This window comes from Convolutriloba macropyga, chromosome 2, assembly GCF_964194025.1.
Source record: "Convolutriloba macropyga chromosome 2, txConMacr16.3, whole genome shotgun sequence".
Lineage (NCBI taxonomy): Eukaryota > Metazoa > Xenacoelomorpha > Acoela > Convolutidae > Convolutriloba > Convolutriloba macropyga.
Genome location: NC_134469.1, coordinates 68,624,864 through 68,651,690, shown reverse-complemented (window position 1 = coordinate 68,651,690; position 26,827 = coordinate 68,624,864). Strand labels below are relative to the sequence as shown.

Sequence of the window (26,827 nt, the reverse complement as noted above, 5' to 3'; positions counted from 1 at the left end):
AAAGAAAAATTGAAATTCTCATCAATTCCATTTTAGAAATGTTTGTCACATATGTAAGATTTCTAGCAGGGGCAGGAAAACCTCATCTAGGGTATGATAATAGGTTACTGCAATTTTTCGTATTGTAATGATTCTCGATTTTTAATTGTTGCACAATTTAGCAATTGTTTAATAACATTTGAAACTTATTTGGAACTCTTTCAAAATTATCGTAATATTCAGAGTTTGTCGATCTTTAATCTTTATGGGCCAGCTAAGTTTTTCATGGGCTGGAAAATGGGTTAAATAATAGTGTTTAAACACAATAGAGTAGATCCGAAGACACTATTATAAAGAATTTAACAGAAATATAACAAAAACTTAATTATATTAAAAAGTTTTTGTCTTTTTTTGAGTTTAAACATTTCCAAGGGCAAAATTATTTTAAACTATTGCAATTGGGTTACTGGGAAAATTTGAGAGTTAGAAAAAAGTTGATTTTGAATACAGTAAAACAGCAAAATTTGGAAAATGAACCGATTTTGACATTTTCAATTTTTTCTTGAAGTAGTTTCATATTTCTCCAAATTTTCTCTTTGGTGTCCGACTAGTTCCTTTCAAGCCTTGAATTTTGAAAATGAGTTGTATTTAGGTGCATGAGATTTGACCTTATGGGTAGAAGCAATGATTATAATAATGTTTAAATTGTTTGATTGTTTTTTTTCAGTTTTATAGCCCTTGCTTTTTTGTCCATTTTATTTGATTGTTTAGTTGAGATATTGAGATTGTTTGCTTATTTGGTTGTTACTTTTCGAATGACCTGCATTTCAGGTGCAGTGTTTTTTCATTCAGTTTTCTGGAGTTGTGTTGAATGACTGGTCCTGCTGTGTGTTTGTTCTGTTCGGATAATTTTTTATTTATTTTGAAGACATCCCGGGCTAGTATATGTGGTATCATTTTAGAACTCACTGCGTCTGAATTTTGAATATAACGAAAATTTTCAATTGCTTTTCAAGAGTTTCTTGAAAAAAATGAACATTTTTGAAAATTACTGAAAATCATCACCTTTTTCTAAGTTTATCGATGTTCATGAGCCAGTGAAACTAACTAACGCTTGAAATAGGGATACTAGATAGTCTATGGAGACAAAGAGGTTTTGATGGTGTTGATATTACCAGCTTTAGCAAGATTTTTTTAAACTTCGCATAAGTTTTTTGTTTTCTTTTAAATTTTAAAATGAGTTATATGAGATGTCATGCAGATGAGTTACATGCAGAGCTCCAGAACCAAAATACTCTATTTTTAATGGCAAATTGATTTCTTTCAAAGCTATAGCCATCAGGTTAAGAGCTTTTGCAAGAGCTTCTGTAATGAGTATATTTTTTAATGAGCTTAATTATTGCAGCTTCTCTATATTTGAGATTAATTTTGGGATCTGATTAAGGAATTTTTTCCGGGTCAGGTATAGTAGTTCTCAGTTTTTCATTTAATGTCTGAATTCTACTTCTGGACTTTTCCTGCTATGATTTTTCATTTGCAGTTTTCACAGCTTCTTCATGAAATTGAGCTTCTAAAAGGGGAAAAAAATTAAAGTGCAGCGGGCACCAAGTTTCATAGGACGCCATTAGCTGGTTTTATGAGTCTTTTAACTTATCAGAGTGATGAAGCTGCTGGGAGGGTTGAAATTTACAGTTAAAACATTTTACATTTTAGGAGCTTTGGGAGCAAAGATGTGCAATTCCTAATCTTTTTGTCATTTTTTGAGTTTTTGTTTCGCCAGTTTTTAATTGGTGGTTGTAATAATTGATACAAGTCTTTTGCAGGACTCAATTACTTTATATAAGAATTTTGTGATCTATTTGTTTTGGTACTGCAAACATAAAGACGCAAAATCCCACTTATTTTGTACGTTTTTTAGTTCGACTGTTTTTTGACATTTTTTGTCTTTTTGAGTTATTAAGCCATGTTTTTCAGAGTTTATTATTAGGCCAATGCGTATTCGATGGTGGCATTGAAATAGTTTTCCATATTTTCATATCACCAATTTTTACAATTTTTGATACGAATTTCAATTTTTTTCACGTTTTTTTAGAAATGTTTTTTTTTTAATTTTTGAAGCCGCCCCAGGCCAAAGCAAGTCCCTGTATGATTTGATTATAGGTTGGAGCATATTTTCTGGTGGAATAGAAAGGATTTCAACATTTTAATATCACGAGTTTTACCATTTTTTAAAAGAAAAATTGAAATTTTCATCAATTCCATTTTAGAAATGTTTGTCACATTTGTAAGATTTCTAGCAGGGGCAGGAAAACCTCATCTAGGGTATGATAATAGGTTTTTCGTATTGTAATGATTCTCGATTTTTAATTGTTGTACAATTTAGCAATTGTTTAATAACATTTGAAACTTATTTGGAACTCTTTCAAAATTATCGTAATATTCAGAGTTTGTCGATCTTTAATCTTTATGGGCCAGCTATATTTTTCATGGGCTGGAAAATGGGTTAAATAATAGTGTTTAAACACAATAAAGTAGATCTGAAGACACTATTATAAAGAATTTAACAGAAATATAACAAAAACTTAATTATATTAAAAAATTTTTGTCTTTTTTTGAGTTTAAACATTTCCAAGGGCAAAATTATTTTAAACTAATGCAATTGGGTTTTTTTGAGATTTTCTTTGAAACTCAAATTTCATCGTTATGTCAAGGTCTCCAAATAGTACGGAAGTACGAAAAATTGCCTTCGTTGAGAAAAAGTTCGCAACAAGTTTTTGATAGTTTTTAGATATTTTTCAAGAACTCCTAATTCGTCCCACACTCGTGTTCCTTAGCACCTTACTTTTCCACCATCGTTCAGTCAATTTCAAGTTTGTTTAATAGTTGACAAACAGGGAAAAAATCATCTGGGGTCTCTCTAATAAAGTTTAAATAGATTTATTTTTGAAAATTCAAGATTTTAAAATTGAATTTTTAATATCTAACCTGAAAAACTTATTAAAATCTTTGTAAAAGCATGCAATTGGCTTGCATGATCAAATGACTGAACAGAAATCAGCAGCCACTATTTTTCCAATTTGTACAACACGGATTTGGTCCAAGAAAATTGGATACTTTTTTGACGTTTTTAAAACTTGATCACTTTTTATCACGTTTAAAATATTTTTTCTCATTTTTATCTCTCAAAGAAACAACAAGAGTATGAGCTGATGGAAGCAGCGCAACATGCACGGTTAGCTTTTAGGTCAAATTGTTTAGATTGTCTTTTGAAAAAGTTTTTCATAGATTTTGATATTTTTGAGGTCAATTGTAACACTGAGGCAGCACACATATCGAAAAAAATTAAATTTAGTGCGCAAGCATCTATTTTTGAGCTAAGAACGAAATCAGATATTTGCAATTTTTTAAAGACATATAATGTTTTAACTGCTCCTTAAAAATTGTTCCTTTTTGGATTTAGACTTATTCAACGACTGTTTTTGAAACTTAACAAAATAATTCTATTAGAGCTTAGCTTCAACTGTGTGAACCACTTTTAAAAGGATTTTGATTTTTTGTGTTGGAAACAAATAGTTTTGAGAAAACTGTCAACACTTGGAATCTAGTCTTTCAGTTTATATTCATTTTTGATGGCATGCCTGATTATCAATAATGCCACTTTTCTACAATTCGCAGTAAATTCGTTTTCATTTTTGCTTTAAAAGATAACCTGCTTGGATACAAAATGTTTTTTTTTTCGCAGAAGGTTTTCATTTTGAATTTGGTTCCGACAAGTTTTTCCTCTATTTTGCTTTTTCCTGCCTGTTTTTGACAATTTTGTTTCATTTTCAATAAAATAAAATAGAACAATTCGAACCTCAAATATTCAATCCCTCTTTGTTTTTAATACCTTAAGAAATGTTTTTTTTTTTCAGTGAATTAACTTCACCTGTATCTTAAATAAGTTTTCAATTCTTTTTTGAAGAATATTTCGTCTGTCTATCCACAACCTCAAATATATAGAGCGCTTAAAATTTTTTAAGTAAAAAAAACCGGGTTTTTTGGCCCTCTATGTAAGTGGTGTACCGTCCTACCCAATTTTTTTTATTTCTTTTAGAATTTGTTTTGTTTAGATTTTATGCACATATAATCATACTTTATTACATCTCGGAGTGTTATAAATCTATAACATGCCAAATTTACAACACGCCATTATAAATCCATAACTGCCTCTTAAACTGTCTCTGCGATCTTTTCAATTAGCTTTACAGGTATATAAACTACAACAGTTTATGCTAATTCCTTGTGTTGTCATCCAGGAAATTTTCTCTCAAGATGTGAAGAAGGACACTGGTCTTTTATATTTAATTCGGTAGTTTCTACCGCTACCTTGTGTTAATTTAGTCTCATATACATTTTTGTGCTCATGTTTTCCAGTTTTTTAAAGCTTTTATTTCTCCATGGCGTTAACCTTTCTGTTTAGCTTTAGCAGAACATGCCAGCATTCATGAAATCAGTTTGTTGATTGGAAAAGGTTTCTCTTCGTTGTTTTTCTTTGCTTGAATTTTATTCCAGGAATTGTCCTGCTATGTTAATGAATTTCTTGACAGATTCAGTCATTTAACCTGATTTTGCCGCTTGTTTGTTAATTTGCCTAGAATTATTTTGACTTCCACTTGCCAATTTATTGCTACCATTTACCACGTTCAAAGACGTTGGAAGAACGATTTTGAGAAAAAATTTGTTCTGATAATATAATTCACAAAATCTAAATAAACGTGATATTTATTTTTTTTTAAAAGGTTGTTAAAGTTTCCAGTATTTTGCAATACTGAAAAAAAGTGATAAGGCATGTCTAGAAGTTGTTGGAAATGATTAGGTTGCTTTAAATACAAGTGACGTGGAAGTGCTGTTTGCTTATAATTTTCGTGCTCGTTTTCGATGATCTAGATAAAAACAGGAAAACATTTTACAATATTTTACAATATTTTTATTGTAACTTCTCGAGCCACATTTAGCAATGTTTGCTGAGAAAAGTAGAGGGCATGAAAAACCGTTAACTTTTAATAGGAAGTCATCAGTTTAACGGAAGTCATCAGCTTTATCGGAGTTATAGATAAAAACTGACGAACCTCAATCAAAATTGTGTGATGCAAAAATATTCGAACTTCAAGGCTTTGTTTATTTACAAAACTTAAAATACATAATTTTTGTTTAAGGAAAACTCTTTTGACAGTATTTATCATAATTGAAGTCCAACAAAGTATTTCGTAATTAAAAGTTAGTACTCGGGTTTTTTTGGTTCCCTGAAAACTCCAATATTTTTCCCTGTTGTTTCTGTTTTGGCTTTTTGCTATTTCTTGCTTCAAGAACCTACACTGAAATCTCCTCAGCTTGCTCACTGAATTTTGCTTTTCCGAAATAAATTTATGTACTACTTTGCACTAATACTATTTGCACTGCCAAATCCTTTCGAGAGCTTTTCTGCAGTAGGTCACATAATAGCAATTATTGGATCTTTTCTGTTTGTGCCCCCTTTACGCTATGCGCCCCCAGTTACAGAGCATGTGCCAATACATAGTAAATCATTGTAAAAATATGGCACGTGCGTGGGGGGGGGGGTGCAAATATTATGCGCCCACTAAGCGGGGGGGGGGCACAAACGGAAAAGATCCCAATTATTTGATCAGTCGGATATTGTCGGTTCGTTAGGAGCGGATCTCTTTAGCGATAACTAGGAATGCTCGGCTGGATTTTCCCAATTAGTAGGGAATATGAAAGGAACGTTTTGGATCAGTTTTACCGTGTTTGTGCTGTCACTAAAAATTTTGTTTCCCGTTGTCTTGAGTGAGGCTGAAGCCAAGCTGTATGTTCCAAAACCATATCATAGATAACTAATTTTTTTTTTCATGGCTGGTGCTGCTGAGCGCACATTAAAACCCTGTTCATTTGCTTTCGCTCTTCGCCTCAACCGTCTCGCATTTATTGCCATTCAGTTTGCTCTTTCTGTTTCTTTCATGTTATTTTGAAATTTGTTAGCCATTACGACATTTATAATTCAAGTCTTTTACCTTGAGTGAGGCTTGTACTGGTATATGAGTACTGTATAGCGCATGTTTCTTTGGGGGCATTCTATATAAAAGGTGCCAACAAGGGCTATCATAAAATGGTAATGTTGTCAAAGTATGGCGAGATTGAGAAGCGTTCATTGGGCAAATAATTTTGAGTTGTGCTGGCTGTTTTATCTCAATTTCAGTCAATATTTGTATTTCAGAAGTTAATGCAATTTTGAATCACCAAATTTCAGTTTCACTAGCTCAGTACAATATTTTGAAAAAGAAAGTTTCCATTAGTCAATTCAAGTTGTTCGACTAATGGCGGACGTGGACGTCAAGGAAGTGGGGTTGATAGATACCCCCGATGCTATTAAGGAGAAGCGTACTCAGGTAAGTCATTTTAAAATGATTGTTCCATGTGAATAATTTAAAAAACGATAGGTGTCCTTCCTAGCATGGGACAAAGGTGTTCTACGCTTTTCAAAAATATTTGATGGATAAGCCTTAAATTTCGGTGAACTTAATTTTTATTCAATTCTGAGATCTTTTCAGTTTGTGCCCTCTCCCTGTTTAATGGATACATATTATATGCACCCCCAGATGCATTGATATAATGTACAGTTTGTGATCCCCCCATGTTTAGTAGGTGCATATTATTTGCACCCCCAGACGCATTGATGTACTGGGAGATCACAAACTGAAAAGATCCAAATTTTGTTTCATCAAAGTGTTTGAAGCTCAATCTAAATATTTTTCAGCTTCTTGGGAAATTTGAGGACTTTAAAGATGCTGCTAAAGCCAGGAGACAGTTGCTGGAAGACGCGAAAGAATTCCAGATCTTCAAAAGGGACGCCGACGAATTGAAAGCATGGCTTCAGGAGAAAATTGACTCCTTGAAAGACGAAATAGGTGTTTCATCAAACGTCGAGGTAACGAAATTGTCAATTGTGCTATTGAATTTAGATTTATTTTAAAAATACAGTCAATTAATTGGAGAACATGTAAATATTTAACCATCTGTTTTTTCCTCTATGTAACTGTTTGGTCCGAAAAAAAATAAATAATGCAATGTTATGTCTTAATGATGGTCTCCATTGTTCGAAGGCGACTTCTTTGACCTCTTTAATTTATTGGCTGAATTTTTGTGCTCTTGAATTTTCGGACTTTAATAATATTGCCACAGGACGACTTTCGCAACAAATGTTGTTCAGTTGTGCTAATTAATTAAACCTTGAATTTCAGTTCATCATTAAGAAAATAAAAATTTTTCCTGAATGCTGTTTGTGTTGAAATTTGCTAGCAAATACTTAACACAAATGATTTTAGGGAAAATCGCAGAAAGTTGAAGCATTGGAAGCAGAGAAGGCCGCAGCGGGTAAAACATTGGATGAGTTGGCAGATAAAGGGAATGATATGTGCAACAGGGATCATTATGCCAAGGATCAAATTCAGGTGACATTCCCTTTTCCCAATGAACACAAGTTAGTTGCTGTTCTTTAAATAATCATTTTTTGTTTGTAGGACATTTTGGATGAACTACGTGACTTGTTCAACCAGCTGAACATCAAGCTAGGTGATCGAAAGGAAAAGATTGGCAATGCAAAATCTCTGACAGGTTAGTTGCCTTTTGTAAAATTTTGTCGAATCTGAGCAGTTTTTACGGCTATTTAGGCTAATATAAGACAAGAAAATGTCCATTATTGTTTGAAGATACCATAATTAATACAATCTTGCTGCAATTTCTTGTCCAATTTAGCGCCAATCAACAGAAAATTTCATAGTGTTGATCCCGAAAAAGCCCTCTTTGGCTGCTATTTTTTCGCTGTAGATTGATTAAGAGGTCAGCTCACTGAAAGTTATTTTGCCTTTTAGAATATTTCCGTCTGTGCGACGAAGCTCAGATGTGGATCGTTGACAAAAAACAGCTGATCCGAAATTTGATTGACGACGTCTCCGCGAATCTCGACCATGTTCAGATCTGCGAGAGGAAGTATGAGGACTTCACTCAGAAGGACAAACATGCGTTTGAGCCCACAATGCAAGAAGTCACCGATAAGGCGGATGCTCTGAAAGCGCACCCTGAGTATGAGAGAGTGAAAGAGAGACACGAGGAGGTATATGCACACTGGGAGGAGCTGAAAGTGATTTGTGACGAAGCGGAGGAGAGGATTTTTGGAGCCAAAGAGATCCAGAAGTTCTTCAAGGATGCTGCAGATATGAATGAGTTCATCAATGAAAAGAGGACTCAGGTCTCCATTGATGACTACGGACGGGATTTGCCCAGCGTACAGGCGCTGCAACGACGTCATGAAAATTTAGAGCGAGATTTGACAGCTTTGAATGAAAATGTAAGTGGTTTTATGAGCTGGTCCCCTGAAAGGTCTTTAAGGTATTGAACCCACACTTTTGATAATTGCGACATTTTTTAAATCTGTCTTGGGAAAAAAATGGCGATTGCATCGATTCTCTTTTGTCTGAAAACCGAAGATCATAGATAGCATAGCGTCCATTTAATAATTCGGAGTTGGCTTCATCTAGGATAAATAGAATCAAGAGCTAAAGTGTCAGTAGTCTTTTAAATACCATCGAAGCGACAGGTATATAAAATTTGCCCAGAAATATATTAGCGTTGTTTCTAGGAAATCTGGCGGTTTCAATATATCTAAATGAAGTTTACCTGCCACACATTTTTTTTTTGGTTTTTTAAAATTTTCATAGCGTTCTTATTTCATGTTTTGATCACTGCTGACGACAATTTTTCCGTTGTGGTTTTGGTAGTACTTGGTAATTTCTCTCGAACGAATTTTGAGCAATTAGTGTAAACAGTAAACGTGTTGGTCTTTTATGCAAAATTTTCGCGTAACTGTTTTTGCGCTTTTGTTCTAGAACATTCTGAGACTTCTTGATTGACTTCTTCTTACTTCAGTTCTTAATTTTTAGTGATCTAAGGTATTCTCGTTCTGAAACTGAGTTAGTTGGCGAAAGCCATTGTATCTAAGTTAGTTGGCGAAAGGAAAGGCATTGTATCTGGAAGGTTAAGATTTCAGACTGCCAACCTGGATGTCAGGGTACACCACCTCTAAATTAAATTTCCCCCGCCTGTCGTTCGATAGCAATTCTTCCGACGTTAGATATTTTAGGTTTTCAGTCTGAATTTCAATCAATAGATGTATGGATGGAGCGCCAGTCTTTCATAAATCGAATCTCGAATGTATTTATTTTGCAATTTCTTAGGTTCACAGGCGTCTTTTATAGGTTCATTGCCTCGTTTCTAAATAAAGTCCATTCGCATTATTTTGAACTTATTTACATTGATTTGACTTTATAATGAAAGTAAGGTTCTTACAGGAATTCAAAGTCAATTAGAAATAGCGAAGAACATGTTTTCATTTCCCTGTTTTTTTGTTCGCATGTATGTTGGTACGTAAGTGATTCACGTTTCGTATAATTATAAGTTGTAACAAAAGGAATTCGTTGTATTTTTTTATATGTCGTTAAATAGCTGTTTTTCATCGTTCTTTGACGAGATTGTAGGTAGTTTTAACAGTTTGGTGGTTTTTGGCAAGAAAATTTCTTAATTAGCAGCTTTTACAATTCTTGATGCCTGAAAAAGCGAAAAAAATGATTTCAACTCAGTTTTGAAATGTAGTTTATTTAATTAGTTTTGTGTACTCATCTTTTTTTCTAGAGTTTGGCTCTCAGACTGATGAGATTGTTGTGGATGGTATATTTTCTATGTTGACAGTGTGAGTTAAAATTTCTGGTAGGGCAGCCTCAGCGCTTCAGCTTTTTTCTGCATCCGCTTTGCTCATCGTTGAAACTTTGTCTTGTTTTTGCCCTCGTTAGTTGGCAGTAGGCCCCAACGTTTTTGAGTTCTATATAAAATTGATTGGTTACAGTGTAATAGCTTAATATTTCGGTGATTGGTATGATATTTTGTATAAACTTCTCGATTTCAGCAGTTGTTTTTATTTCTCTCGAATTTTTTTGTTTTTATAGTTACATGCAACGAAATTTCTTTTTGATGATTATCAATGTTCTTTTCGATGTTCTTCAAATAAATAAGTGGCAAATGAATTTTTACTTCCCAAATAATTTTTGTCGACTTTTATTGGAGGCTATATTAGCAATTTGAGAAATCTTAGAATTCAGCCAGAAGTTGTTTTTAAGCAATTGAAGTTTTGGATCTTAGAAGTGACTTTGTACTGCAGATACAAAATCACTTTTTCTGGAAATTTCCAGTTTTGTTTTCGTTATTGCCAAGTTGTTGAAAGGCCATTTGTTATAATATCTGTGGTCGATGTTCGAAGAACGAATTTTGGACCTCTTCGGTTTTAGATATTTTGAAAAACTCATTGCATCGCTGTCTTTGAGCTCAGATGGACATTGAATTGGGTTGAAAAAAAATCTAAATTGAGAAAAGAGAACAAAATGAAGTCAAGGTCGCTTTTATTTTACTTTATGAATACCATACTATTTAGATCTGTAGCTAGAAGCTTTGTATGTTACCCCTGTCTTTGTACAATAGTAACGAAGCATATCGGCTCGGTTGCTCTAGTTTGTGCAAACATTCAGTTCCTACCATGGTAAATAGAAAGCTAATTGTAGTGTTTTCCAATAGAAGGTCCTATTTGTATGCTTAAATTGTGCCATTTGAATGGAAAGAACTGCGGCTACGAGTTATGAGTCTGAGTCATATCCTATCTTATAAACACTGAATATATAGCATGTAGCACAACCAGCACAGCACAGTAAATTTGCTCAGCTGTGGGAAAATTCCACGGAGTGAAATAGTTACGTTCTTGTGCGTATATGACTGTATCCCTGAAATGTGAACACATTTCCTTCATGGTAGTGAGAGATAGTAGCTATCTGTGTATGCTGAAGACAGGAAAAAATAGTAGGCTGCATTCTATCTACCTATGGTATATGAAGCTGTGTATTACTGTTAGTGTTGGTATAAAATGGCAAAATAACCCGAAATGTGTGGTGTATTGTGCAGAGTTGGTATTATGTAGCAAATGGAATGTAGGTAAACCCGAACTTTTGCGTTGTGTAGAGATAGTACGTTAGGTATATGAAAGAGTCTGTGAATTTGATAATGTAACCAACGAGTGCGCCGAGCGAACTGTATGAATAAGCAGCCATGGTCTACTACATGTAAGTATATGCAACCTTCACGGTTGTGTTATTGGTGGTGGTGGTGGTGGTTAAATTTAGTAACTATTTTTAGGTTCCAAACTAGAGTAGACTGGTTGGCTATTTCATGCAAACATGCGCACCATATAGAGAGGGATATAGATAGTTGATAGAATAAACATCTATGCTTATGAAGTAGCATCGGTTGAGCTTAAAACGATTGGTATCAAATTTTCATGCACTTCGTTTTGCATGATTTTTAATTTGGCGGCACAAGAACTGATCATTGAGTGACTCAATGCGAACTGGTATGTGAGGTAGAAAAAATGACTAAAGTATTTTTGATTCGTAACTGTACAAAATGTACTGTGTTTTGGTAGAGCTAAATGTATTCAAGAAGTTCTCTAAGAATACACGACAAATTTCTGATGATGGAACTATTTTGGCTGTTTTTAAACCTTTTAGAACCGACTCAATTAGTTTTCAGGTCATAGCTATTTGTATATACTGAGTGTGTAACTGATTATTTTTTCTGAAATACTGAAACGATATCCGGAATTTTCACTACCAAAATAATCCGGCTGTTTTCTGAGTCAACTTTCTATGAAGAAACATTCGATGCGAAATATGTTGGTCCTGTTCACTTTCACGACCCAGACACTCAAAATTAACAAAAGTCACTAATTTAATTTGACATTAATAACACTTCTCACGGTTTCATGTGAAGTTGTCAATGTTATATGTTTCGTTTTGTTAGAGCTACACGTATAAGGTAAACTTTACAAATTTTTCAAATAATAATGAATATAAATCAGTAGCTAGTCCTCACTATGTTATGTGTCTTTGGTATGCGTCGTAACCTATTTCCGTTTAGTTTCTCTTTCTCATCACTATTTCTTTAATTTAACTATTACTGTCTATTGTCCTGTATGGCCGAGTTAGAAAATTAAATATTCTAATTAGGGTTACAATATTGAATAAATATTTATGAATAATCTTGATACATACATTTTATTCACTTATGCACTTAAGAACATCATTCAAGAGATACCTAATTAGACTGTAAGTATGTTTCAAGTACAGCCAAAAGTCCATCTTGCTAAAAAGAAGCTTGTCATAGCTATCGAATCTGTGCTATTTTAACTTACACTTAAGTAGGCTTCAATAAATGAGCTTGTTTGGCCACGAAACTTGAAAAATCGAAGTTCGAAAAAAGTTGACATCGTCCGCTGATTCTAATCAATTACTAGTCCACTTTTGGAGATGCCGCAACTGGTTAGACGTCACATCTCTTGCCCCTAAAATTAAGAGCAAAATTGATCTGGCTGTCTATGCATCGATTGCTAAAAACCAGAAAAAATTCTCAGTAGTAATTGTGTTTGTCGTTGTATCATTTTAAAACTTTTTGATAAACTAACATGGTTTAAAAGTTCCCCATTAATCAGAACATGATTAAAATTCAGTCAAATATTTCCTAGCAACTGTCAAAAACTGTATAAAGATAATTTATTCTGAAATTAGAACTAAGAACCAAAGCTCACGCGTGAAATGTTGAAGTCAGCTTAATGTCTAGAATATTGAAAACTGGGCTATACTGGACAGTAGACTGATTCACACAGGTTGAGATATTACTACCGTAGTCCGTTTAATTTTATTAGACTAACTACTGAGTTAATGAAGTCTTTAATTAATAATTTGCTCTAATCTGCATTTACAAATAAATGAGCCTTTTGTATGCATCTGATATATGTGTGCTGTCCTTATTTCTGAGCCTGCGCCTGCTAATCTGTATTTCGCATCAGATGGCTGAAAAGTGATGCAAATGGGGTTATAGCTAATGTTCTAAATGAAATAGAGCTCGCTCAACAATTGCAAAGCTGCTACGCAAATCTTTGCAAAGCTTCTAATGAACTGTTCTAGTGCACTGATTACTCCTCCATTTTGAACCAGGAGAGGCTGGTTATTGTCACTTGTAGTTCGGTTCGGGTTTTCATTTGTTGTTGTCTTTAGATAAAGAACATCTGCGAACGAGCGGACACCTTGGCTGGTAAGTATGGCGACTACTCGGAAGAGATTCTGGAGAAAAAATTGGCCATCACAGACAACTGGGCTACCCTGCAGCAACAGTCGACAGACAGAAGAAACAAGCTCAACGCTGCGCATGACATGTTTCTGTTCTTGGGAGAGCACACCGATCTGATTCAGTGGATCAAGGAAAAGACTACCCTCCTCAAAAGCGACGAACTAGCAACTGATGTTCCGGGTGCAGAGCAACTGATCAACAGGCATAACGAGCACAAAGCCGAACTGCTGGCGGAGGAAGATTCGTTTGTGAGATGCGAGGACTTGGGTAATAAGTTGATAGAGGCTGAGCACCCGAACTCGGACTCTATCAAGGACAAGTTGGCAGAGTTGGCACAGGAGAAGGCGGCTTTGTTTGCACTTTGGGATGAGAGGAAGCTGCTCTACTCTCAGTGCATCGAATACCAGATCTTCTGCCGAGACGTTGAGCAGACTGAAGCGTGGCTGGCAAAGCAAGAGGTAGACAGATTTGATATGCAATTTTTTACCCGAGATTTTTTGAGACCAAAACTTTGGTCATCCAAAATTTGAGGTTATCCCTTACAATAGCGCGTACTATTATGGGTACAAACTTAACCTTGCAATGACCAACTATCTTAGCTTGCAGTGCACTTCCGATAGTCAAGCCTGTTTAGTAAATTGTACACTTAAGAATAGTTGTTGATAGCAGTTTGTTTTTTGCAGGCGTTTCTGGACAATGACGACCTTGGTGACTCTGTGGATGGAGTGGAGGCACTGCTGAAGAAGCACGAGGACTTTGAGAAAAGTCTCTCTGCACAGGAGGAGAAGGTCAACACTCTCAGTGACTTTGCCAACCAGCTGCTAGAGGCAGAACCTCCTCACTATGCTGCAGATGACATCCGAAAGAGGAGAGATGCGGTAAGGAGACATGCATGCCACCTTCTACCATATCCAAATTCCTGTAATTCATAAACTCTGATCTTTTAGGCAGCGCTCCAAATAAATTATGCTCATCATTTTTGCCCTCAATCATGAGACTTTATGCTAAAAAGTATTTTAATTTTGGTGCAAACTATGATAACTTTGCGAAAATCTGAGTCTATGTTAATTTGCTTGTGTGGTGAACTGATTTGAAAGGATATTTAGATTTGCAGAGCGTCCTTCTCTAGGCCCGAGGTAAGTGATGTCATTTTGCGACACTGGATTGGGCTCTTTAAACTCACTTTTTGGAAGAAAACGGTGCTAAACTCTGGCGAAGCTTGCAATTTAGCTGAGCGATTTAAAAGAATTGAAACTGTCATCGCCAGCCCTTACTGAAAGATAATGTAATTCATTATTAGTCGGACAAACAATTTGTTTACTTTTAGCTGGTGAACCGAAGAAACACTCTGCATGAGAACATGCAGACTCGTCGCTCATTGTTGGAACTGTCCTTCCGATACCAGCAGTTCGAGAGAGATGCCTACGAGATCAAAACCTGGATCAACGAGAGATTCAAGACAGTCAGAGATGAGAGCTACCGAGACCCGACTAACTTGCAGGGCAAACTGCAGAAGCATCAAGCCTTCACAAGCGAGATTGAGTCGAACAAGGCCAGAATCGAGACTACGTTGGCAACCGGACAGCAGATGATCAATGAGGACCACTTCCAGAGTGACGAGTAAGATCGATTGACGCTTAATCATTCATTTGTTCCATAACAATGAGTCTCGCATGAGTCTCTAAATGTTTGGCATCTCAATGCATAAACTATAAGGCGGCTGAAGAAGGCTATGCTAATATTTTTGAAACAAAGTTAATCCGCTAAAGTGCGATTAAATTGCATGCAATTTAAATGAATCTGACAGCCACGCTCAATATACGGCCACTAGTAATATACGGTTCCACTTCTTTTCACCCCGATTTATTTAACCCCCTATTATTTAACCCCGTATATAATCACCCCTCAGTCATTTAACCCCGCAATTTATTCACCCCGAAATCGGTTTAACACCGAAATCTTTTATCTATTTCGGCGTCCAAAAGAACAATTAGCAAAGCTAAAGTTCAAAGGACTTAAATAACACAAAACTACTGACCTTCAAGAATGCGGCATTGAACAGCGTGCGTTTGTATGAAATCAAAGAATAATGACGAGACTGATTTTTAGAACAATGCCTTTGATCGAAAAAGAACACTTGACAAGTCTGACCTCTTTTAAAATGCACTTTGATTTGAATCAAAAAAAGTTCAAAAACTGTCCTAGTCTAAAAGACGGAAAAACCGGTACTTTTCAAATGAAATGCTGCAAGCTAAATTTTAAAACTTACGTTCTGAGCAAGCATAAAATAGCAATTCAAACGAAATTCAACCGTGCGTTAGACAGAATTTTCAGTGAAATCCAGATTGATATTTTGCTAGCAGCTACGCTGTGCAAGCTTCGTACTTAAATGTTGCAAAACTGTGTTCCCAATTATGTGTCCCATCATAGGGTTAACGCCCGGGATCAAATTCTCTAATGAGTAACGATATGAGGCTTCGACGTAACTTCGCGAGGACGCATGGAGGGCGCCAACTCAAAAATATCAAGATGGTTTCAAATTTAAATTAACACAAAAACAAACACAATAAACACAATAAATACACAACTAAGTCAAACTGGCAATAGCCCTGAAAAAATGAATCAGTTTCATCCCTGTAAATCTGCATCAAGTTTTGCACTTTCCCTTTCAGATTCTCATACTTCTTCTTTGGGAATTTTTGCCTGGATGAGGCATTCAAAATCAGGACCGCAGCGTCTTTCTGTAAGCTAACCAAAAGTTTCCAAATTCCGGGGTGATATCCGCTGAACAAGGCTTGTATCCCATAATGCCAGCCCTCAACAGCATTAGTTGTTCTGGCAATTCTCTCAATGGCTGCGTCTCTTTGATTGAACTAATTCGCTAATTGTTTAGTTTTATTTTAACTGTTGAGTCGTTTGCTCTGTGTTCCCGATTTCTATGATCCATGAATTTACAGATTATAATCGGGGTGAAGTGATTGAGATGTGAAAAGTATGTTCACACCTCAGTCATTTCACCCCGATTTTAATCTCCATTAATTAGAATAAATAGAATTGATTGAGGCCTAATTATCCTCAACTATAGGAAGCTTAAAATGGGGGTGAAATAATATAGGGGTGAAATAATTGGGGGGTTAAAAAATCGGGGTTAAAATATAGGGGATTAAAAGAATAGGGGTGAAAAAACAGAAAACCGTAATATACATAGGATTAAGAGATTGGCGGGATCTATTCTGCCCTTCCCCCTCCCTAGCTTAGTGTACATATAACTTTTACGCCCCCCCCCCCGTCAAGATATTTTTGCTATTTTTTTACATGGTGCTATTTTTTACATGGTAACGCGCTATTTTTTCAACGTGCTATATAACAACACATAAATTGTATTTATCTTTAATAATTAGCTTAATTATGCTTTCCTTTATAGTCCATTTCCGTATTTTTAAGTCCTAATTTATCACAAATAATAGGCATTCAAAAATGTGTAATATACATTAATCGGGAATATTTGAATTTTGTTCAAGCACAATTTCGTCAAAGTGAGCGATGATTTGATCTAAACATCATTTGTTAAACTGTTTGTTTGGGCAATAAAGTTTCTTCTAAAATGCTGCTCTCTCCTATTTTGTAAAATGCCGCTCCCTAGAAATATGCTGTTCTCTGTAATAGAGCCATTGATTTATCAGTACTTACTGCTGTTGGGTTTTGCCATGAAGCTCATTTCAGCTAGCTTGTTTGTTCTAAACTATTATTCCTATTCCCTAAATTAATCATTATAATTAACCTTGTAAAATTGTTTGAGTGTGTGAAGCCAAAGCTGCCGCATTCTTTGTATGCTATGTATAGGTTACGTGACTCTGCTTGCAGTCACTGAGAACCACTAGCGTTTATATAGAACCTCGTAGTATTTTGTGACGTTACGCCAGAACTTCGAAGTGACTTTACAGAATCAAGTAACTTAGCTTAGAACACGTAACTTGCAAGTTTGAAAATTCCGAATATTCGTGGAAGTCAATTTGTGGCAATATATGTGACAATGTACATAGGCACTGCAGACTTTCGGTGTTTTTAAAGTTGCACGTGCGTGTTTTAACAATATTTAATGTGTTATTGATGAGTGGTTTTACAGGATTCACGACCGCATCCAGGAGTTGAAGTCTGAGTTTGGGCAGCTGGAGAGTGAGACAAGAGAGAAAGAGGTGTTGATTGTGGCGGCCATTGATGGACAGGCTTACTACAGGGGAGTTGAAGACCTTGAGCTGTGGATGAGTGAAATTGAGGCGCATTTGGCCAGTGACGACTATGGCAAAGACTTGGCATCATGTCATAACCTCATCAAGAAGCACCAGCTGTTGGAGGTATGCTAAGCTGACAAATTTAAGAGTGAGAACATTCAAGGCTCTGATTTCCACGGATAATCAGCTCTTGACAATTCACTATCATAATACCAAAGGATAAGTGATGAGTTATAATTGGTGTGAAAGACAAGTCACAAGTGACAATTTTGTGAAAGAACAAACCACTGTGAGGACACCTTGTATGTGGATGCTAGAGACATTACAATTATTCGACCTTTCTCGTACCTGTGATTGAATTACAATTTGTCTCAACTATACAACTATCCTCACTCTACAGAATTGTATTTAGGTTGACGTACAACAGCATCGTGACCGAGTGGAGGGTGTATACAGGCAGTGCAAGAAATTCACAGAGGACAAGCACTTCGACACTCCCAACATTAAGCAGAAACAAGAGGAGGTCCAAAGGAGATACGTCGACCTGAGGGTGAGTCATTTCTTTCAAGTAGCCTGTTCTTTGTGCTCAACAAGGACAAACATTAATTTTCTGGCCTCTTACTGTTTAATGATAATGGCTAGGGTTCTTACAAAATAGAAATTAATATAACCAATTATGACGAGTTAATTTGAATTTGGAGACACGCTTTCTAGTATATATATAAAGGCATTTTGTTCTTTCAAACATTTACCTTGGTTTTAGGATCCGATGAAGAAGCGAAAGGCTAAGCTTGAAGATGCAATGAGACTTCATCAGCTGTTCCGAGACATCGAAGATGAAGAATCGTGGATCAGAGAAAAGGAACCAGTTGCTCAGTCACAAGCGAGAGGAAAGGATCTCATTGGTGCTCAGAAGCTGCTGAAAAAGCATCATGCTCTGATTGGAGAAATCGATGCTCACGAAGAGAGTTTGAACAAAGTTGTGCAAACAGCGAAAGACATGATGGGCGAAGAGCATTTTGCAGCTGAAGAGATTCAGAGCAAAATTGATGAAGTTACCGCCATGTGGGACAAATTGAAAGAAAGGAGTAATGCGCGACTGGATGATCTGCAGGATGCACTTGAGGCTCAGGAGTACCTGTTGGATGCAAATGAAGCCAGTGCTTGGATGACTGAAAAACTGCCCCTCGTAGAGCCGACTGGAAAATACGGAAAGAATCAAGATGCCGTCAACGTAAGTGTGTTTTTTGCGAACCAATTGTTTCCTAGTCTTCATATCACGTTTAATGCTAACAAGAAACAGTTTGAAAATTTGAAGCAATTTTTGTAAACGTTCTTTTTCGGCATATTTCGCTTGACGTTCTTTTTCGATAACATCACTCTATAAATTATTCGCGTGAACACATAAGGCGGCATGCTTTAAAGGCATCACCGAGCAGCATGTTTTAACAGTAGTACCGAAGAGGTTGCGTCATTCGCCGAAAAAATGCTTTGCGAAAAAGCCTGTTGCTGAAATTTCTTTGTTAAAGAAAAAAAACAATAATCAGCTTTCATTAAACAAAAACAATAGTGCCGAAAAAATCATTGTCTTGTTCAGTTGTGCAGAAAAGGGTCTGTGACCAAAAACCTCTTCAGAAAACGGTCTGTGACCGAAAAGGTTTTGATACTGAAAAGGTAAATGATCAAAACTGTGCCAGGACAAAGAGGGTTTATGATGAAAAAAACATTGTTTTTCGTTATTCATTGTCAAAAGTCGTTGTTTAAAATGGTTGTCTTGAAAATTTGTCATTGATTAAATGTGGATGACGGAAATTTAATTTGTCATCAAAATTTTTTAATACAGAACTCAGCGAACAAAATTTGTGAAGTGTAGAAGACCCAAAAGGCGCTGATGCAAAAACCGAAGTTAGGTGCCAAAAAATTGGATATGACAAAAACCAGGTCTTGATATAAATACAAATTTTTAGCGCTCAATTGAGGACTTTTTAATATTAAGGGTTGTTTCTAATAAATTATTGCAAACAAAACATGAATGGTATATAATTTTCTTTAATTTTTTCAAGGAAAATTTTGTTGGTAGCATTAGTCCTTTAACTCAGTTCTGTGTTTGTTGACTTCTTAAAAGCATTCCCAAAGGCTTGCCAACAATTCCTTTTTTATGGGCACATTCCTCCTCTTCGGCACATCCATCGTGTTCACATTAGCCCAATCATCATTTTTATGAGAACCAGAATTCATTGTCTCACACAGGATCCGTTTATTCTTCTCTTTTGAACTGTTGTATCCCCCTCTCTTCAGGTTGTTTCTATCTTTCTTTTTTTTTCTGTTGTGCAATCTTCTATTTTTCTGCTTTTCAATTGTTTTCTCTGTGATATTTTCCTTTTGCACTCAAGTTCTTGCTTTTGCTTTTTGAGCTTGCTCGCGCCATCGCGTTTTTACTTTCTCTCTCATGATTTCGGCTTCCTTCTATTTGCTGTCCCCTTTTCCTTCATTCTATTGGTTTCGTTTTTTCTTGCGTTCTTTCGCTCGCTCACCTTCCTTTTTCCTCCTTTCTATTTTTCTTTTCTGTTGTTTACTAACTTCTTCTTTTCTTTTTATTTGTCTAGTTTGATTCAATTTTCTGTTTCCTAGTGTTTTTTTTGCGGCGGGTTCATGATGTGTTCATATGGTTTTTGTTGAATTTTATTCTTTCTGTTCTTTCCTCTCTCATCAATTGCGATTTTTCATTCTTTCTCGTTAATTCCCTGTTTTCGCTTTTCGCTCCCGTTGGTTGTTTTTGTTTTCCTTCTCTGCTTCAACCTTCTTTGTTGTCTTTTGGGTTTTTGTTCGTATTTTTAAGTCTATTTGCTCTCCGTCTCAATTTACCTTTCGCTATCAATCTCTTTCTCTCCCTCTTTATACCTCATTCTATCTGGTTTGATTTTTGAATGCTCTGTGAGAATGTCTATCACTCTTAACTCGCATAAAACCTTTCTTTGACATGTTTGGCTGTCTTCATTTTTTTTGGGTGTCCAAAGTAGATTTGCAAAAAAAATTGAAACGATTGGATGTACACCTGTTACCACAAATAATTCGTCAATGAGAATATCAATTGTTTAAGTTTCAAGCTATGATGCATTCAGATAGCCTGTACAGACCTGTTAGTTCTTTTGATTTCACTTCTTGAGGGACTTTTTCAAGCTTGATCTTTTGAATTTTCAAGTGATTGAAATTGTGTAATAACCCAGCTTGCGGTATATCAAGCTTAAAAAATTGCTACTTCTGCAGAGCTTGGTGGAACGGGAGCATGCCTGACTGCGGTTCTGGAGAAAGTAGGTTCGAGTCCTCTAAACTCTAATGTTTTAGCAGTATATGGAGTTAGCTATTACCATAGTTGGGTTGTTACAATTGTTCTCACTGAGAAAGTAAGTCTGTTGCTAAACTATAAGTGGTTGTGAGCGGGTATTTAAAATAGCCCGTGTAGCTTAGTGGTTAAGTAACCAATTCTTAATCGGGGCTTCAAACCCCAGTCTTGCCGGAAATCTTTGCACCCAGGAGTTTGTATAGACTATGACCCCCTCTGAAATATATCGCCCCGACAGTCGTTTGAGAGTCATTCGTCCGACGTTAGCTGATTTAGTTACCGGTCCTTTGAATCCCTGCGTTTTTGCAACTTTTCGCTCGACCAATTTTTTGTCTGGACATTTTTTTTTAGTTCTCAAACCCGGGATAAACCTCTCCAACCTGGCGATTCGGACGCCCCCCCCCCTCTCGTTCAGCTTTCACACAACAGTAACCCCCACCCACCCGTCTCTTGATCCCGTCCCCCATTGCTTGACCCCAACCTGGCGCTGGACCCCCCTCTTCGATCACCCCCCCCCCCCCCCCCCCAATACTGGCATCCCTAAGTCTCAACTGGCTACTACCGAAGCCAGCCGGTCGTTTGATAGCAATTCGCTCGACGTTAGTCGGTAATAATAGCCGTTTTTTGTCCATTCGGTTCAATTATTCTTTGTCAGATGCCTTTTTCCATTCGATTCAGTTGCCTTTGTATATCGTGACGTACCTCCGATAATCCATCCGTTGAATGACTGTTTTTGTCTCGAAATTGTTTTTTCATATTGTACTCTTACTAATCCGATTGTGGTTTTGTCCCATTTTAATTTTTCTATCAATTTTTTGTGTTTTTTTGTTTGAGTAAATCAAATAAGGCCTCTTTGCATTCGCCAGCAGGGATTTCAATCGTGTTATTGATATAGGAATTAGTTTTTGGCGTTAACTTTGAATCTGCATAAAAAATTTGTTTAAATGAATTTTTAACAATATTTCACAATAATTGTTTCAAGTCATATTACTCAGCATCGAGTGATAAATAGTAAAATGTATGTATTTGTAGTAATAAAAAGTTATAATGAAAGTTATAATGAAAGTTCGTATTTGCAGCTTATATCCACATATCGTCCAGACGTTTTGATTTCTGTATTTCAGTGAAATTCCGGAGATTGTTACTCACCATAGGTTTTCCCTATCAATTTTTGGCTGCGCTAGTCTTATGGTTCGTGGAGTTAATTGGAGAGATCTTAATTTTATGACCGGTTCTTTCGCGACAATTAATGGCCCGTTAAGTGTTTTTAAATCTTACATTATTTGTCCATCTTAAAATTTATGGCTGTTTTTCAACGTTACCAGTTATGTTTTTAAGTGAAAGTTTTGCCGTTTCAATCTACCACATTGAGTTTTTGCTGTAAACATTTGTCATGATTTGGATTTTTTCAGCTTTTTTATTTGTTGTGATTGAGGTCGTATTTGTTTCAACAGCTTTTTATAAATATTTTAATGAACTTTGGCGAGGCAAAGAAGAATTGGATACAGAAAAAGATAATGCTTTAGGGTGCATTTAATGTTTTTTTCGAGAAGGTCAGAAGCTTGGAGTTGCTTCCGGAGTTCTTCAAGCTATGTTTCAGCGTCGTTATGAATTTCTTACAAAAATTTGAGGTCATGCTCACTCCATGCGAGTTTCTTATTCATACTTGCTGTTTTTGGACTGAGTTGTTTGTGTGGCTTAATTTTTCACTCCTATTAAAGCGAGTTTTTAGTTCATTCGCGTGATTAAGTTTTTCATCACTGTCAAAAAAGACGTTTACAATCTTGAATTGTTTTTTGGTTTCTATAATCTATGGAGATGATTTGAGGGCGAATAATAAAAACGATTTATATGTCCGAAAGATGACATATAGCAACAATTTTTTTATTGAATTTTCTGTCTTTGCTTTTTGATGATCGTTGTGAGAGTAGTTATAGAAAGCTATTGCTGCTTTTTCTGGCAATATCATTGCTAATTTATTTTGGGGGGAAAGTTTTAAATATTTTCTGCGAGTAAAGTGCTTTAAGTTTATGCTCAGCAAGACTGCTTTTGAAAGCGTTTTTGTTGTTGTTGTTTACCTTTCTTGGTTTTAGTCTCAATACTCATAAAAAGTATTTGAAGAAAACTCTTCTGTCGTTGTTAGTAGGCTTTTTACGGTGATTTCGTTTTTTTCACTCATGGAAGAAAACATTTGTTGCTCTTTTGCGTGATTAATTTTTTGGTCATCTTTTCGGCTGATGCTGATTGTATTGTTTAGACCTGCTAGTTGCTCTCGAACGAAGTTTGATGCAATCATTGTAAACCTGTATGTCTCTTTTTATGCAAAATTTCCGCTTGACCGTTTTGTTGGAAAACATTTTTTTAAATTTCACCTCAGTGGCTTTTTCACGCTTTATTTGAGTTATTAAAATTGCTCTCATTCAATTTGCGTTTTTTTCCTCATGAAAGAAAGTCTTTGTGCTCTTTCGCGTGATTAGTTTTTTGGTTATCTTTTCGGCTGCTGCTGATTTCATTAGGTTTAGATCTGTTAGTTTCTCCCGAACGAAGTTTGATGCAATCGTTGTAAACCGGCATGTCTTTTTTTATGCAAAGTTTCCGCTTGACCGTTTTGTTCGAGAATTTTTTTCCGGTTTCACTTCACTGACTTTTTCACGCTTTACTTCTTAATTTTTTGAGTTTTTGAAATTGCTCTAATTCAGATTGCGTGTTTTTACTCATGAAAGAAATTCTATGTCCTCTTTCGCGTGATTAGTTTGTCGGTCATCTTTTCGACTGCTGCTGATTGTAGTAGGTTTAGATCTGTTAGTCGCTCTCGAAGGAAGTTTGATGCAATCATTGTAAACCTGTATGTCTTTTTTTGCAAAGTTTCCGCTTGACCGTTTTGTTCGAGAATTTCTCCGGTTTCACTTCACTGACTTTTTCACACTTTACTTCTGAAATTTTTGAGTTATTGAAATTGCTCTAATTCAGATTGCGTGTTTTTACTCATGAAAGAATATCTATGTCCTCTTTCGCGTGATTAGTTTTTTTGGTCATCTTCTCGGCTGCTGCTGATTTCATTAGGTTTAGATCTGTTAGCTGCTCTCGAACGAAGTTTGATGCAATCGTTTTAAACCGGCATGTCTTTTTTATGCAAAGTTTCCGCCTGACCGTTTTGTTCGAGAATTTTTTTCCGGTTTCACGTCACTGACTTTTTCACGCTTTACTTCTGAAATTTTTGAGTTATTGAAATTGCTCTAATTCAGATTGCGTGTTTTTACTCATGAAAGAAATTCTATGTCCTCTTTCGCGTGATTAGTTTGTCGGTCATCTTTTCGACTGCTGCTGATTGTAGTAGGTTTAGATCTGTTAGTCGCTCTCGAAGGAAGTTTGATGCAATCATTGTAAACCTGTATGTCTTTTTTTTTGCAAAGTTTCCGCTTGACCGTTTTGTTCGAGAATTTTTTCTCCGGTTTCACTTCACTGGATTTTTCACGCTTTACTTCTTAAATTTTTGAGTTATTGAAATTGCTCTAATTCAGATTGCGTGTTTTTACTCATGAAAGAAATTCTATGTCCTCTTTCGCGTGATTAGTTTGTCGGTCATCTTTTCGACTGCTGCTGATTGTAGTAGGTTTAGATCTGTTAGTCGCTCTCGAAGGAAGTTTGATGCAATCCTTGTAAACCTGTATGTATTTTTTTTGCAAAGTTTCCGCCTGACCTATTTGTTCGAGAATTTTTTTCCGGTTTCACTTCACTGACTTTTTCACGCTTTACTTCTGAAATTTTTGAGTTATTGAAATTGCTCTAATTCAGATTGCGTGTTTTTACTCATGAAAGAAATTCTATGTCCTCTTTCGCGTGATTAGTTTGTCGGTCATCTTTTCGACTGCTGCTGATTGTAGTAGGTTTAGATCTGTTAGTCGCTCTCGAAGGAAGTTTGATGCAATCATTGTAAACCTGTATGTCTTTTTTTTGCAAAGTTTCCGCTTGACCGTTTTGTTCGAGAATTTTTTCTCCGGTTTCACTTCACTGACTTTTTCACGCTTTACTTCTTAAATTTTTGAGTTTTTGAAATTGCTCTAATTCAGATTGCGTGTTTTTACTCATGAAAGAAAGTCTTTGTACTCTTTCGCTTGATTAGTTTTTTGGTCATCTTTTCGGCTGCTGCTGATTTCATTAGGTTTAGATCTGTTAGCTGCTCTCGAACGAAGTTTGATGCAATCGTTTTAAACCGGCATGTCTTTTTTATGCAAAGTTTCCGCCTGACCGTTTTGTTCGAGAATTTTTTTCCGGTTTCACTTCACTGACTTTTTCACGCTTTACTTCTGAAATTTTTAAGTTATTGAAATTGCTCTAATTCAGATTGCGTGTTTTTACTCATGAAAGAAATTCTATGTCCTCTTTCGCGTGATTAGTTTGTCGGTCATCTTTTCGACTGCTGCTGATTGTAGTAGGTTTAGATCTGTTAGTCGCTCTCGAAGGAAGTTTGATGCAATCATTGTAAACCTGTATGTCTTTTTTTGCAAAGTTTCCGCTTGACCGTTTTGTTCGAGAATTTTTTCTCCGGTTTCACTTCACTGACTTTTTCACGCTTTACTTCTTAAATTTTTGAGTTATTGAAATTGCTCTACATCAGATTGCGTGTTTTTACTCATGAAAGAAAGTCTTTGTACTCTTTCGCTTGATTAGTTTTTTGGTCATCTTTTCGGCTGCTGCTGATTTCATTAGGTTTAGATCTGTTAGCTGCTCTCGAACGAAGTTTGATGCAATCGTTTTAAACCGGCATGTCTTTTTTATGCAAAGTTTCCGCCTGACCGTTTTGTTCGAGAATTTTTTTCCGGTTTCACTTCACTGACTTTTTCACGCTTTACTTCTGAAATTTTTGAGTTATTGAAATTGCTCTAATTCAGATTGCGTGTTTTTACTCATGAAAGAAATTCTATGTCCTCTTTCGCGTGATTAGTTTGTCGGTCATCTTTTCGACTGCTGCTGATTGTAGTAGGTTTAGATCTGTTAGTCGCTCTCGAAGGAAGTTTGATGCAATCATTGTAAACCTGTATGTCTTTTTTTTGCAAAGTTTCCGCTTGACCGTTTTGTTCGAGAATTTTTTCTCCGGTTTCACTTCACTGACTTTTTCACGCTTTACTTCTTAAATTTTTGAGTTTTTGAAATTGCTCTAATTCAGATTGCGTGTTTTTACTCATGAAAGAAAGTCTTTGTACTCTTTCGCTTGATTAGTTTTTTGGTCATCTTTTCGGCTGCTGCTGATTTCATTAGGTTTAGATCTGTTAGCTGCTCTCGAACGAAGTTTGATGCAATCGTTTTAAACCGGCATGTCTTTTTTATGCAAAGTTTCCGCCTGACCGTTTTGTTCGAGAATTTTTTTCCGGTTTCACTTCACTGACTTTTTCACGCTTTACTTCTGAAATTTTTAAGTTATTGAAATTGCTCTAATTCAGATTGCGTGTTTTTACTCATGAAAGAAATTCTATGTCCTCTTTCGCGTGATTAGTTTGTCGGTCATCTTTTCGACTGCTGCTGATTGTAGTAGGTTTAGATCTGTTAGTCGCTCTCGAAGGAAGTTTGATGCAATCATTGTAAACCTGTATGTCTTTTTTTTGCAAAGTTTCCGCTTGACCGTTTTGTTCGAGAATTTTTTCTCCGGTTTCACTTCACTGACTTTTTCACGCTTTACTTCTTAAATTTTTGAGTTATTGAAATTGCTCTAATTCAGATTGCGTGTTTTTACTCATGAAAGAAAGTCTTTGTACTCTTTCGCTTGATTAGTTTTTTGGTCATCTTTTCGGCTGCTGCTGATTTCATTAGGTTTAGATCTGTTAGCTGCTCTCGAACGAAGTTTGATGCAATCGTTTTAAACCGGCATGTCTTTTTTATGCAAAGTTTCCGCCTGACCGTTTTGTTCGAGAATTTTTTTCCGGTTTCACTTCACTGACTTTTTCACGCTTTACTTCTGAAATTTTTGAGTTATTGAAATTGCTCTAATTCAGATTGCGTGTTTTTACTCATGAAAGAA

General features: G+C 35.9%; 1 protein-coding gene across 4 annotated transcripts in view; it reads left to right on the top strand.

Moving 5' to 3' along the window:
* Positions 1-6,202: 6,202 nt before the first annotated feature.
* The window catches only part of LOC142334648 (spectrin alpha chain-like), a 59,969-nt gene continuing 39,344 nt past the window's right edge, over positions 6,203-26,827 (top strand). Inside the window, exons 1-14 of one of the 4 annotated variants that reach the window (XM_075382851.1) lie at positions 6,203-6,404; positions 6,773-6,943; positions 7,341-7,466; positions 7,536-7,629; positions 7,887-8,362; positions 11,911-11,925; positions 13,164-13,694; positions 13,920-14,114; positions 14,343-14,372; positions 14,564-14,856; positions 16,758-16,772; positions 17,363-17,591; positions 17,881-18,018; positions 18,232-18,702. In XM_075382851.1, coding sequence (XP_075238966.1) covers positions 6,333-6,404; positions 6,773-6,943; positions 7,341-7,466; positions 7,536-7,629; positions 7,887-8,362; positions 11,911-11,925; positions 13,164-13,694; positions 13,920-14,114; positions 14,343-14,372; positions 14,564-14,856; positions 16,758-16,772; positions 17,363-17,591; positions 17,881-18,018; positions 18,232-18,702 — 2,856 coding nt within the window. In that variant the 5' untranslated portion in view covers positions 6,203-6,332. The remainder of the gene's footprint in view (positions 6,405-6,772; positions 6,944-7,340; positions 7,467-7,535; positions 7,630-7,886; positions 8,363-11,910; positions 11,926-13,163; positions 13,695-13,919; positions 14,115-14,342; positions 14,373-14,563; positions 14,857-16,757; positions 16,773-17,362; positions 17,592-17,880; positions 18,019-18,231; positions 18,703-26,827) is intronic. The other 3 variants (XM_075382853.1, XM_075382854.1, XM_075382852.1) reach the window with 3 other exon arrangements.